This window comes from Coregonus clupeaformis, chromosome 33, assembly GCF_020615455.1.
Source record: "Coregonus clupeaformis isolate EN_2021a chromosome 33, ASM2061545v1, whole genome shotgun sequence".
Classification (NCBI taxonomy): Eukaryota; Metazoa; Chordata; class Actinopteri; order Salmoniformes; family Salmonidae; genus Coregonus; species Coregonus clupeaformis.
Window position 1 is genome coordinate 40,049,659 of NC_059224.1, and position 13,901 is coordinate 40,063,559.

At 40.0% G+C, this 13,901-nt stretch overlaps 1 protein-coding gene and 1 long non-coding RNA gene across 2 annotated transcripts in view; one reads left to right on the top strand and one right to left on the bottom strand.

The window, feature by feature from the left end:
• Positions 1–4,986, bottom strand: part of LOC121549144 (activator of 90 kDa heat shock protein ATPase homolog 1-like) — a 23,051-nt gene extending 18,065 nt beyond the window's left edge. The window contains exon 1 of the mRNA XM_041861017.1: positions 4,585–4,986. Coding sequence (XP_041716951.1) covers positions 4,585–4,664 — 80 coding nt within the window. The 5' untranslated portion in view covers positions 4,665–4,986. The remainder of the gene's footprint in view (positions 1–4,584) is intronic.
• On the top strand, positions 3,635–13,303 carry LOC121549145. Its single transcript, XR_005996745.1, has 3 exons — positions 3,635–3,675; positions 11,810–11,945; positions 12,365–13,303. It is a non-coding gene; the product is annotated as an uncharacterized LOC121549145 (long non-coding RNA).
• The last annotated feature ends 598 nt before the right edge of the window (positions 13,304–13,901 follow it).

Here is a 13,901-nt window from a genome sequence, read left to right on the forward strand (position 1 = left end):
ACAGTAACATGTAAAACACAAAAAAACGAACAGCCAGAGGGATTACACAAAGAAATAAGAGAAAAAATTATAATACAAATCCACATTATATCAAATCAAATACAGACATGTAACGAATTTTAAAAAAAGATGTTGTTTTGTATACGTTTTAATGATAAAGAGTTTTCCAAATCTGATCCCAAAAAATAAGTGGCTTTTTCTTCATTAATTTTGATTTGTGTATGAAAAGTTTTCCTAATAAAATAAAGAGATTTATGACATACTGACATTCAATTGTGGAATCAGTGTAGTAAAATAATATGTCAAACAGATATTTCAATGGTTGTATGCATTTTGTTGCCAAGATATAGTTGTACATCAGTCCAGAACACCTCACTATGTAAACAATTACAAAATAAGTGTTCAATAGATTCAAATTCTAGTTCACAAATTGCATTCACTAGTAACATCTGGTATATATTCAGAAATCAGGCTATTACACGGGTAGAATCTATTGATAATATTAAAGGAGATCTCCTTTGCTTTACTGGTCACCATAAATGTGTGTGGAGTGAGCCAAGCACAGCGTCAGTTTACATCAAACGATGAAGCCCAATAAAATATAGGAGAAGGAATAGAATTCCTGTAGAAAATGTCCCTTAAACGATTATTGAATTTCTTATCTAGTAAACCTATGCCATGCACTTGGATATCGCTTACAATAGGAGATGTTCCAAAATATGCATTATTCTGAAGTAAAGATTTTATCCCACTAGGTATAGCTTTTATAACAGTGTCATATTCCTTGCTTGAAACCTCAAAGTTTTATCTTTCCATAAATTCTCTCCGTGTAAATAGATTCCCACTAATACTAACTAATTGGCTGACAAGGACAATGTTTTTCGAGAACCAGTTACAGTAAAATAACATATTGTTTCTATGTAATATCGACCCATTATTCCATATAAAACATTTATAGAGGTGAAAAGTTGTTTATACAGCAAAGCCCAGCACATTAAAGCCTGCTTGTGAAAAGCCGCCAATTTCACAGGACATTTACCCACAATATTGGGACATTGCAGTAAATAATTAAGCCCTCTGAGCTTCTGAAAAACAAAATGAGGTATAATATTCCAGAAACTGAGGATTTTTTAAGTACCTTTTAACCCAGTTGATTTTTTATATCTGATTAAAGAGAGTGAAGTCTAATACATTTACACCGCCATCACAAACCCTGTTGGTGACAACATCTCTTTTTATCTTATGTGGCTTTTTTTTTCCATATGAAGTTGTACAATAGTCTATCTAAGGTACAGTAAGTGGATTTGGGAATGTCAATAGATGAAAAAAGATTGGATGCACGAGATGACCCCTCAGTTTTGGATAAAAGCACCCTCCCTTGAAGACTTAAATCCCTCCCAAACCATGAGGAAATTTTATTTGATAGAATCAGTTACAGGATTCACATTAAGATAATTCACAGCCATAAGATTTTTAGTGATCTTTACACCGAGGTAGGTTACAGTATCTTTTTTAGAGATGTTACAATCTGCTGGATTGACAGTTCCTTTCAGAACAAACATCTCACATTTGGAAAGATTTAATACCAAACCTGAGATTTTGGAGAACTGCTTCAGAATAGCCAATGCCAATCTAGCTTGTGACACATTTTTCAAAAAAGTGAGGTGTCATCCGCCAGTTGGGATATCTTGATCTCTCTGGCCTGGAATGTAATGCCGTCAAATTTACCTTGATAAACTAATGAGCATAAGGTTTGAGAAACTAACAAAAATAAAAAAGGTGAGATTGGACAACCATGTCATATTCCTTTGTAAATGTTAAACCTTGAGGATGTTCCATGACAGTTTGATACAGCTATTGCTACCATTATACAGAGATATAATAGCATCAACAACAACAGATTACCATACTTCAAATGCTTAAAGCAATCAAAGTTAAAATTGTGACTTGAGGTATCAAATGCTTTCTGAAAATCAAAAAATAAGATAACAGGGGAGTCATCCAATAGATCACAATACTCAAATCTAACACCAGCCTCAGATTATTAGATATATGGCGCCCTTTCATAAACCCTGATTGACATTCAATCAGATCATTCAAGCACGACTTTAACCTTTTCACAAAGATTGAGGCTATAATTTTGTAGTCGTTATTTAGGAGTGCGATTGGACGCCAATTATCAATAATTAAGAGATCCTTTTGTGGTTTAGGTATAAGAGTAATAACCCCTTGTTTCAGAGAGGCAGGTAGTTATCCCTTCTTTATAGCCTCTAAAAGGTTTCAAGTAAGAATTGTGCTATTTCTTAGAGAAGGTTTTGTAAAATTCAGAGGTTAATCCATCACAACCTGGAGACTTGTTATTTTTTAATTGAGCAACCCCATATTGGATGTCCTTAACGGATAAATCTTCACAACAAGACCGATTGAATTCTTCACTAAAAGAGTTAACATTCTCTATAGAATCAAGGAGATCCTTAGAATCACTCAAACTTATCTAAGGAGTAAAGATTCTCATAAAACTTAAATGGTAAAGTCTTATAACTCTCTATCCTCAGAGGTTACCCCATTAATCTTAAATTTCCGAAGTGTGTTGAGTTCCTCTCTCCTCTTTTCCAAATTAAAAAAGTATCTGTTCTTTTCACCTTTTTCAAGCCATTGTTTTCTGGATCTTATGAAGGCTCCTCTAGACTTTTCCTCATAAAATGTATCTAGTTGATTCTGTAAATCATTCCATTTAGCTTTTTCATTAAGATCAAGATGCTCAATCTCTGTGATTTCAGCAATTGTCTTAGAGAGCTCAACTACCTCACATCTTCTTAAAGCATGCCATTTCCCATAAGTAATACAGGCTGAGCGGATTTTAAATTTCAGCAGTTCCCAATATTTCCCATATTCTGCATTAGAGGTAGCTAAATTCCAGTAAACAGAAATTTTATTCTTAATAAAAAAAATTAAATCATGCAATAACAATGAGTTATTCAATTTCCAATAACCACCAGAGTATTTCTTATCATCATTACTGCACATTCTCACAGTCAGCCATATGACTTTATGATCCGTCAGGACTGCAGGCAGTATTTCTACCTCTACAGTGTTGGGCTCAAGACTAGAGGTTATCACCCACAAGTCAATTCTTGATTGTAGTGAATGATCGAGCAGCTGCCGATGGCATCTTGCTTCTTCCCAATACGATGAGCGACATCCACAGCCATATATCCTTTGGGGAAGTCCGAAGCCACACGGTTACAGATGTCACTTACTATGCGCTTCACATTCTCACCCTGGTCCTCTGGGACACCGTAAAGCCGTAGCTTCCGACAAGCGCTCTTGCATGTCGGCGATGGTCTTCTCCTGTGCAGTGTTTGCATGTTTAAGCTCTTCTATACATGATTCAGAGGTCTCGAGGTCAAAGATTTTTTATGTGTTTTCGCATATAATTTTCTCCAGACCATCGGCTCTTTCGTTTATCTTTGCAGTGACAGCATTCCAGACTCCACCTAAAACCCAGGGCTCTCCAGAGGATGGTGTGGTCTGCCAAACGCATTATCTGAGGCAAACTACCCGCCCTCCAAGACACCTACAGCACCCGATGTCACAGGAAGGCCAAAAAGATCATCAAGGACATCAACCACCCGAGCCACTGCCTGTTCACCCCGCTATCATCCAGAAGGCGAGGTCAGTACAGTTGCATCAAAGCTGGGACCGAGAGAATGGAAAAACAGCTTCTATCTCAAGGCCATCAGACTGTTAAATAGCCATCACTAGCACATTAGAGGCTGCTGCTGCCTATTGAAATCACTGGCCACTTTAAGAAATGGAACACTAGTCACTTTAATAAATGTTTACATATCTGCACTACTCATCTCATATGTATATACTGCATTATATTCTATAATATTCTACCGTATCTTAGTCCGTGCCGCTCTGTCATTGCTTGTCCATATATGTATATTTTCTTAAATTCCATTCCTTACTAGTTTTGTGTGTATTAGGTATATGTTGTGAAATTGTTAGATATTACTGCACTGTCGGAGCTAGAAGCACAAGCATTTCGCTACACCCGCTATAACATCTGCTAAACACGTGTATGTGACAAATAACATTTGATTTAATCGATTATGTTGACATGGAGTTCGCGCAAAGACAATTCTTTGTGTCTTTTTGGGTGCAGGACTATTGGCTGGAGTTTCTCAATCAACCGAATGTCCAGATTCCTCCATTTCTTATTCTGAGGAGTCAGGTGGCGGTTTCTCTCAGGTGTATGAGTGGTCAGCTAGCAACTGCTTCTACTTCCTTTGCGCTTTCGCAAAATTTTTTCTTCCATTTTGCCAAGTTTCAGATAAAATTAGCGGTCAATTGAGCGTTGTTCTCTGTTGTGTTTACTATAAACCGGGTTGTTACATTTAAGTACGTTTGAGAGAGATACAAGTTAAGGTTACTCGGAGCAAGATAAAATCCTGTCTACACTCGCCGCCATCTTCCAGACTCCACCCGTGGTCTGATTATGGCTTGCCAGTGAGCAGGCCTTTCCAACTGGATCTTGAAAGACAGTGTGCTTTCTTCAACTAGGCTAACGTTACTCACCAATGCCAGTTGTTGACGTTTGTTGCATCAGCTCTCTCCTCCACGATCCAGCGTGGATCCCCTTCTCCCCATTTAGCCATGACGACAGTGGTGGCTAGCTAATGTTAGCAACAGTAGTTACTATCAAACAAGCTATTCAATTGATTCCCCAAAGCTGGCTAACTAGCTAGCTAACTGAATCGCAAATGCCGGCAACCGAGAGGAAGAAACGTGATGATTAGCTAGCTAAACCGATAAAGTAAATAGGTTGTCTATTATCTAAAATCGCGTTATGGCCGTAGCTATATTCCTGAGCGACGGTGTGCTTCTTGGTTTTATGACCCTGGTTTTTCTAGAAAAGTCGTTTAGAAATGCAAGGCGCTTTCGCCATTGCCATTTGAAGGTTGTGACTAGGCGGTATACAGCTACAGACGGAAGTGACGCATATATCGTTAAATATCAAGTATATTTTTATTCTGTGGATTTTATATGGCGGTTGGCAACCAATTTTAAGGTGCATTATCGGCACCAACTGGACTGGAGTGTGGACCAGAGACAGTGAAGGTCTAAATCCTACCCAATATTCTAATCCCCCTAAGATTTCACCAGCATTTCACTCATACCTGGCTCTTCAACCCCATTTCTCCTCAAATCTAATAACAATTGCTCCCTTTCCCTCCCATATTTCTGGCACTGAAATAGAACACGTTCCACTGTCTCCATCTCCTCCTGACAATGATCACACCTCACAGTCGGATGTTTTCCCACCAATTTGAATGTACTATTGAGCCTTGTGTGTCCCAGTCTCGGCCTTGTGATTACACTTTCCTCCCTTCTCTGTCAGCCTGAGGACCTCCCTGCCCCCACCTTTTCCTGGATCTTATACAGGTGTCTTCACTTTCTCTCCCTGTGCCACAACTCTTGCTATTTGTTTTTAACCACTGTTCTTATTAACCCATTGGCTTCTGCTTTACTGATTGACAATTCCATCTCAACATTAGGATGTTGAAGAGCTTGCTTGGCGATAACATCCACCTCCTCATTCCCCTCTACTCCCACATAAGCTGATACCCAGAGGAACATCACAAATACCCCCATCTATTTCACCCTATTCAAGCACTGCAAAACATCATACAATACATCCTGTCTGCTCTGAGACAAATGAATTTAAGCTCATCAGTGCTGCACAGGAGTCAGAGCAGATGACTACTCTGTCTGGCCTCACCTCCTCCACCCACTCTGCAGCCAATAATATGGCCAACAACTCCATTGTGTAAACAGATAAATTATCCGTTGCTCTTTTTGTCACTGCCACCTTAAACTCAGGAACACTAAAAGCTGCACCTGTCCTCCCTGTTTTAGGGTCATTAGATCCATCTGTGAATATATTCAAGAAAGCATAATATTATGTTCTTAAATGTTCACTTGCAACTGAATCTACTCTTTCCTCAACATCTCTTACCCTCTCAAGCAACCCTAGATCTATCACTGGCTGGGGGAGAAACCAAGGTGGGATACCAGGAAGAATAACAGAGGGGCTAAACTCCCTCCCAAGCAACACCATATAATAATATAATAATAATATGCCATTTAGCAGACGCTTTTATCCAAAGCGACTTACAGTCATGTGTGCATACATTTTTACGTATGGGTGGTCCTGGGGATCGAACCCACTACCCTGGCATTACAAGCGAGCAGGCCTTTCCAACTGGATCTTGAAAGACAGTGTGCTTTCTTCAACTAGGCTAACGTTACTCACCAATGAAGAAACTGTTTGAAGTCTTTCCCATTAGCCATCAAACTTCTTGCATTCCATTGAAGGATTAACACCATTATGAAAATGAACCAATACATGATTCCTGGCTGGACTGATTCTCAATCTTATTGAGGTCATCCTGTACATTTTCCCATGTCAGTCATGTGAACCCGAGATACCTCACTGCCTGCTCCACTATGATCTGTATCTTCTTAGTCTTCGATTGTTATTTTTCTGTGCAATTGATTGCTGCTGTCACAAATGTAACAACCTTCCTCACGTCTACTACCATTCTTGTGTTCTCCCCCATTCTGATCCCTACATCACGCCCAACCTGCATCACAATCTGCCCTGGAATACCTGCTCTTCTAGGTGCCCCGATTGTTTCTGCGTGAACTACCTTCACTGCTTCTGCATATGAGATTTTTCGCTCACTCCTCACCTGCTGCACTTCCTGTCTTTTGATCACTGAACAATCCCCATACGCCACACTATGCCGCCCCCACAATTACAGCACTTTTCTGGACCCCGTCTCCACATTCCCCATATGTATGTTCTCCCCCACACATCTCCTTTTGCCTTTACACACCGCAGCCACATGCCCAAACCTTTGGCAGTTATAGCAACGCAATGGTTTCGGAACATATGCTCGCACATAATAACTCATATACCCAATCCTCTCAAAGTTTAGTAGCACTGAAAGCTATCCACCTTCTTCTCATCTCGTGTTATCTGGAGGAGCTTTGCCTCAATAAGAGAGCCTCCCTTCAAGTGGTCCTTTTTTTTCTTTCATGTTAACAATTTCTGGAACTCCTGTAATAAAACTCCCTTCACCCACTGCCGTCCAATTTGATCCGGCATGCTACTGTTTTGTTAGGCTTCAGTGCGGCTTTTGACATTATCAATCAGTCTGCTGCTGGAAAAACGTATGTTATGGCTTTACACCCCCTGCTATATTGTGGATAAAGAGTTACCTGTCTAACAGAACACAGTGGGTGTTCTTTAATGGAAGCCTCCAACATAATCCAGGTAGAATCAGGAATTCCCCAGGGCAGCTGTCTAGGCCGCTTACTTTTTTCAATCTTTACTAACGACATGCCACTGGCTTTGAGTAAAGCAAGTGTGTCTATGTATGCGGATGACTCAACACTTTACACGTCAGCTACTACAGCGACTGAAATGACTGCAACACTTAACAAAGAGCTGCAGTTAGTTTCAGAGTGGGTGGCAAGGAATAAGTTAGTCCTAAATATTTCTAAAACTAAAAGCATTGTATTTGGGACAAATCATTCACTAAACCCTAAACCTCAACTAAATCTTGTAATAAATAATGTGGAAATTGAGCAAGTTGAGGTGACTAAACTGCTTGGAGTAACCCTGGATTGTAAACTGTCATGGTCAAAACATATTGATACCACAGTAGCTATGATTGGGAGAAGTCTGTCCATAATAAAGTCTGTCCACTATCAACAAGGCAGGTCCTACAGGCCCTAGTTTTGTCGCACCTGGACTACTGTTCAGTCGTGTTGTCAAGTGCCACAAAAAGGGCTGGCCCTTGGCTGTACACAGAGAGCGAACATTAATAATATGCATGCCAATTTCTCCTGGCTCGAAGTGGAGAAGATAATGACTTCATCACTACTTGTATTTGTGAGAGGTATTGACATGTTGAATGCACCTAGCTGTCTGTTTGAACTACTGGTGCACAGCTCGGACACCCATGCATACCCCACAAGACATGCCACAAGAGGTCTCTTCACAGTCCCCAAGTCCAGAACAGACTATGGGAGGCGCACAGTACTACATAGAGCCATGACTAGATGGAACTCTATTCCACATCAAGTAACTGATGCAAGCAGTAAAATTAGATTTCAAAAACAGATAAAAATACACCTTATGGAACAGCAGGGACTGTGAAGCAACACAAACATAGGCGCAGACACATGCATACACACACACGATAACATACAGTGGGGGAAAAAAATATTTAGTCAGCCACCAATTGTGCAAGTTCTCCCACTTAAAAAGATGAGAGAGGCCTGTAATTTTCATCATATGTACACGTCAACTATGACAGACACAATGAGAGAAAAAAATCCAGAAAATCACATTGTAGGATTTTTTATGAATTTATTTGCAAATTATGGTGGAAAATAAGTATTTGGTCAATAACAAAAGTTTCTCAATACTTTGTTATATACCCTTTGTTGGCAATGACACAGGTCAAACGTTTTCTGTAAGTCTTCACAAGGGTTTCACACACTGTTGCTGGTATTTTGGCCCATTCCTCCATGCAGATCTCCTCTAGAGCAGTGATGTTTTGGGGCTGTCGCTGGGCAACACAGACTTTCAACTCCCTCCAAAGATTTTCTATGGGGTTGAGATCTGGAGACTGGCTAGGCCTCTCCAGGACCTTGAAATGCTTCTTACGAAGCCACTCCTTCGTTGCCCGGGCGGTGTGTTTGGGATCATTGTCATGCTGAAAGACCCAGCCACGTTTCATCTTCAATGCCCTTGCTGATGGAATTAGGTTTTCACTCAAAATCTCACGATACATGGCCCCATTCATTCTTTCCTTTACACGGATCAGTCGTCCTGGTCCCTTTGCAGAAAAACAGCCCCAAAACATGATGTTTCCACCCCCATGCTTCACAGTAGGTATGGTGTTCTTTGGATGCAACTCAGCATTCTTTGTCCCCCAAACACGACGAGTTGAGTTTTTACCAAAAAGTTATATTTTGGTTTCACCTGACCATATTACATTCTCCCAATCCTCTTCTGGATCATCCAAATGCACTCTAGCAAACTTCAGACGGGCATGGACATGTACTGGCTTAAGCAGGGGGACACGTCTGGCACTGCAGGATTTGAGTCCCTGGCGGCGTAGTGTGTTACTGATGGTAGGCTTTGTTACTTTGGTCCCAGCTCTCTGCAGGTCATTCACTAGGTCCCCCCGTGTGGTTCTGGGATTTTTGCTCACTGTTCTTGTGATCATTTTGACCCCACGGGGTGAGATCTTGCGTGGAGCCCCAGATCGAGGGAGATTATCAGTGGTCTTGTATGTCTTCCATTTCCTAATAATTGCTCCCATAGTTGATTTCTTCAAACCAAGCTGCTTACCTATTGCAGATTCAGTCTTCCCAGCCTGGTGCAGGTCTACAATTTTGTTTCTGGTGTCCTTTGACAGCTCTTTGGTCATAGTGGAGTTTGGAGTGTGACTGTTTGAGGTTGTGGACAGGTGTCTTTTATACTGATAACAAGTTCAAACAGGTGCCATTAATACAGGTAACGAGTGGAGGACAGAGGAGCCTCTTAAATAAGAAGTTACAGTTCTGTGAGAGCCAGAAATCTTGCTTGTTTGTAGGTGACCAAATACTTATTTTCCACCATAATTTGCAAATAAATTCATTAAAAATCCTACAATGTGATTTTCTGGATTTTTTTTTCTCAATTTGTCTGTCATAGTTGACGTGTACCTATGATGGAAATTACAGGCCTCTCTCGTCTTTGTAAGTGGGAGAACTTGCACTAAAAAAAAAAATTCTTCCCCACTGTACTTCCGGGTATGAACAAAACAAAAAATGGAATGGATTTTGTTATTTGTTTTCTGTTATTCCAATTTTGATACAATAAATGAGAAAACAAGTCGATTTTCAGAAATGAAATACGAGCCGTCTTTTGAATCAAATAACAATTTTTTTCATTATTCATGGAAATCGATTTGGCCAACCATTGTCATATTCGGGTTTAAGGGGTAGGGGGCTTTGATAGTTAGGATTTGATAGCTATGTAGAGTTGAATATTTTAAGACCTTTATTGAGTTGAAGTTGTTATTCAAAGACATCTCTTTACCTTTAACCCTATTTGCCAACAGAGTTTAAGAAAAATGTGTGTTTCCAGGTTAAACAACATTCAACGATTATAACAACTCCCAAGTTTCCTGTTGTCGTCATCATCCAGATTTCAGATAAACAGTTTCTCCTCACATCCCTGGGTGCGAGGGCGAAGCTGAAAGCCTAGCAGAGCTCTACAATGCTACCATTTTGGTCGCATATGCTTCTAAATATTTTGCTGTGATACCTGGAATTTTTATTTGGGAGCACCAGTGCCCCTTGAAAAAAAAATCACCCAGATAATAATTGTTGTAATGATTATTTCGCTGTACAGCAGCCTCTGGGTGCCATCGAGAATAAACTGATTAATAAGCATATTCGTGACCGTCATGCTTGCACCATTACTACAGTGAAAACAGCTTGTTTCTAGCCCAAACTGTTCAAATGTTATGACCCATATTACCGGCGCACTGTTTTTTTCTTTCTATCACGTATTCGCTTCCCTTGTTCAGTCATGTTACAGCATTAGCTAGCTAACAACCTGGTACCACAGATGAAAATTATAATCTTTGTGGTAACTATACCAGTAGCATGCAAACATTTGGTGGCGCAGAAAGAAAGGAAAAGGGAGAGGTTCTTCAAGAGATGAGCTTCAAAAGTAGCTAGGATTCATATAGGCCCAATGTAGGCTACATCTCAATCTTTTAAATATTTTTTCAGGTAGACCTTAAAACCTCTTAAGGATCGGACCCTTTTTTTCTATTTTCGCCTAAAATGACATACCCAAATCTAACTGCTTGTAGCTCAGGACCTGAAGCAAGGATATTCTTGATACCATTTGAAAGGAAACACTTTGAAGTTTGTGGAAATGTGAAATTAATGTAGGATAATGTAACACATTAGATCTGCTAAAAGATAATACAAACAAAAAAACAAACGCTTTCTATTATATTTTTTGTTCCATCATCTTTGAAATGCAAGAGAAAGGCCACAATATAATATTGCAGTTTAGGCGCAATTTAGATTTTGGCCACTAGATGGCAGCAGTGTGTGTGCAAAGTCTCAGATTGATCCAGTGAAGCATTGCAATACTCAACTATTTTGTATCAAGTCGGCCCAAATGTGCCGAATTGGTCAATTGATACATTTTCAAGTACATAACTATAGAGAACATACAAAAATTATATGGTAATACAAAATGTAACTTTACACACTCCCAGGAATGTCATACATGATGGATCATTAGCTTATACACTAACTTTCACACATCTAGATGGCCGGATGGGGTGGGTGTGGAGCCAGAGACAGTTGCCGTGATACGTTTTTTGTTGTTGTTGTGCACTCTCCTCAAACAATAACATGGTATTTGTTCACTGTAATAGCTACTGTAAATTGGACAGTGCAGTTAGATTAACAAGGATGTAAGCTTTCTGCCCATATAAGACATGTCTATGTCCTGGAAAGTTTGCTGTTACTTACAACAGCCATGCTAATCACATTAGCGCACGTTAGCTCAACCGTCCCATATACGGGACACCGATCCCGTAGAGGTTAACCCTGTGTTTCATAATTGTTGGCAATTCTTATCATTAATACCACAAATGTTTTTCATTGTGCTCCTAAATGTCTTTATTTTCTCCTAAATTTTTCAATTTAGGAGAACATGTGGTCCTTGTAAAAAATGCCAGCGTAGAGCCCAGCCTGGTTCGATGTGGATGTTCACCACCAAGAACTGGCTGGGCTACACCAAGAAAAAGTAGCCCATCATTCAGAAAAACAACGTACCAGTAAAGGTAGGTAGGCCAACTACACAGCAGCATTTTCCCAGTCTGAACAGCAGGTGGTGCTGTATGATATATATATATAATTTTTTTTATCACATGAAACATGCAGTGTTCTGTTAAACATTGTTTTCAGTGTTCTGCAGATGTATTGGGTGTGGCACATTACATGCAATGCAGTTGAATTGGACCATTCAAAATCCATAATAGCTCAAATTAAACCAGAAAATGCCTCAATCGATTTGTATTTCATAGTTAGATGCTTACTTCAAGTCGTGTGTGTTTCTTTTTTCACAGATTACACAGACTATGACTGTTATGTCAAATCATGCAGATGTGTTTTACAACATTGCTGGTAACCTATCTTTATTTTCATCCCTCTCTCATCCCTCCTCCCTCTCTTTTTTGTCCCGCTTCTCCTTTCTACTCAGGTGTTGCAGGATTACGTGAATCTGGTTGATGACACGGAGCAGAAGATCAGTTTGGCGCAGAAGTATAAATTTCACGACGTCATCATCAATATGAAACATACACACATGTTATAGCTCTAGGTAGTAATTGCCCCTAACCACAGATCTAGGATCAGAATATGCAGCCCCAAATCCTAACCTTTACGCTTAGTGGGATAGAAAAATGTCTGACCCTGGATTAGCAGTTAGGGGTAACCAACCAATTTCCATGTTCTAAAGCACTATATTGAGTATTGATCAGCTATTTATTTATGTATTTCTTATTTTTTACCAGGTATGTCAAATTATTGTGTACAACACAGACATCCCAATACTGATCTTTTTCCACTTATTGGCGGTTTGGCCAATCAGATCAGCTCTTTTGACAATAATTGGGCAAAAGATAAGAATTGGGCTGCCTGTGTAAACACAGCCTAGCACTACTGTTACTGCTATTTACTATAACTTACATTGGTAACAGTACTGCAGTGTAATACTATGCCTACAATGCCTAGTGCTCAAGAGCTCAAACAATTGTGGAAAATTATATCATTGACAGTACAGATAACATACAATCTCTTTTAATGGCATCACATGGGTCGTTCCATGAATAGAGTACATTTTGTGTAGTGTAACTTAATAAAAAAAACTACATTTCCCCAAATTTTTACATTCTGTCATAAAGAGCACACGTTCAACTTCATTAAATAACATGTTTTCCCATCTCAATAGGTTCATTTTAAAAAATGACTACAGTAAGTGCCAATAAAGTGCCATTAATGTAACAGGGTTGACCTTAACAGGGATGAGGTTTTCATCTTAAATCAGCCATAAATCCCCTTGTGACAGTGGAAATGAAAGCTTGTTGTGCGCAATAGGGAAAGGTAATTGAATGCAAGCTTCACAAAAACAATTAAATTGTTAAACCATCTTCTAGACCTCCTGTAGCTCAGTTGGTAGAGCATGGCGCTTGCAACGCCAGGGTTGTGGGTTCGATTCCCACGGGGGGCCAGTATGAAAATGTATGCACTAACTGTAAGTCGCTCTGGATAAGAGCGTCTGCTAAATGACTAAAATGAAAACGTAGTTTACATTTAGCAGACGCTATTATCCAGAGCAACTTACAGTTAGTGAATACATATATATATATTTTTTTTATACTGGCCCCCCGTGGGAATTGAACACACAACCCTGGCGTTGCAAACACCATGCTCTATCAACTGCTACATCCCTGCCGGCCATTCCCTCCCCTACCCTGGACGACACTGGGCCAATTGTGCACCGCCCATGAGTCTCCCGGTCACGGCCTGCTGCGACAGAGCCTGGATTTGAACCAGGATCTCTAGTGACACAGTTAGCACTGCGATGCAGTGCCTTAGACCACTGCGCCACTCAGGAGTCTCAGTTTGTCGGTCTATGGGCAACATGGTTGTTGTATTATGCTCGACACGCTCAGTTTTCCACCAGTAAATGGCCAAAAAGAGTAGACCCAACTCACCTGCTTTAACACTATGATTTG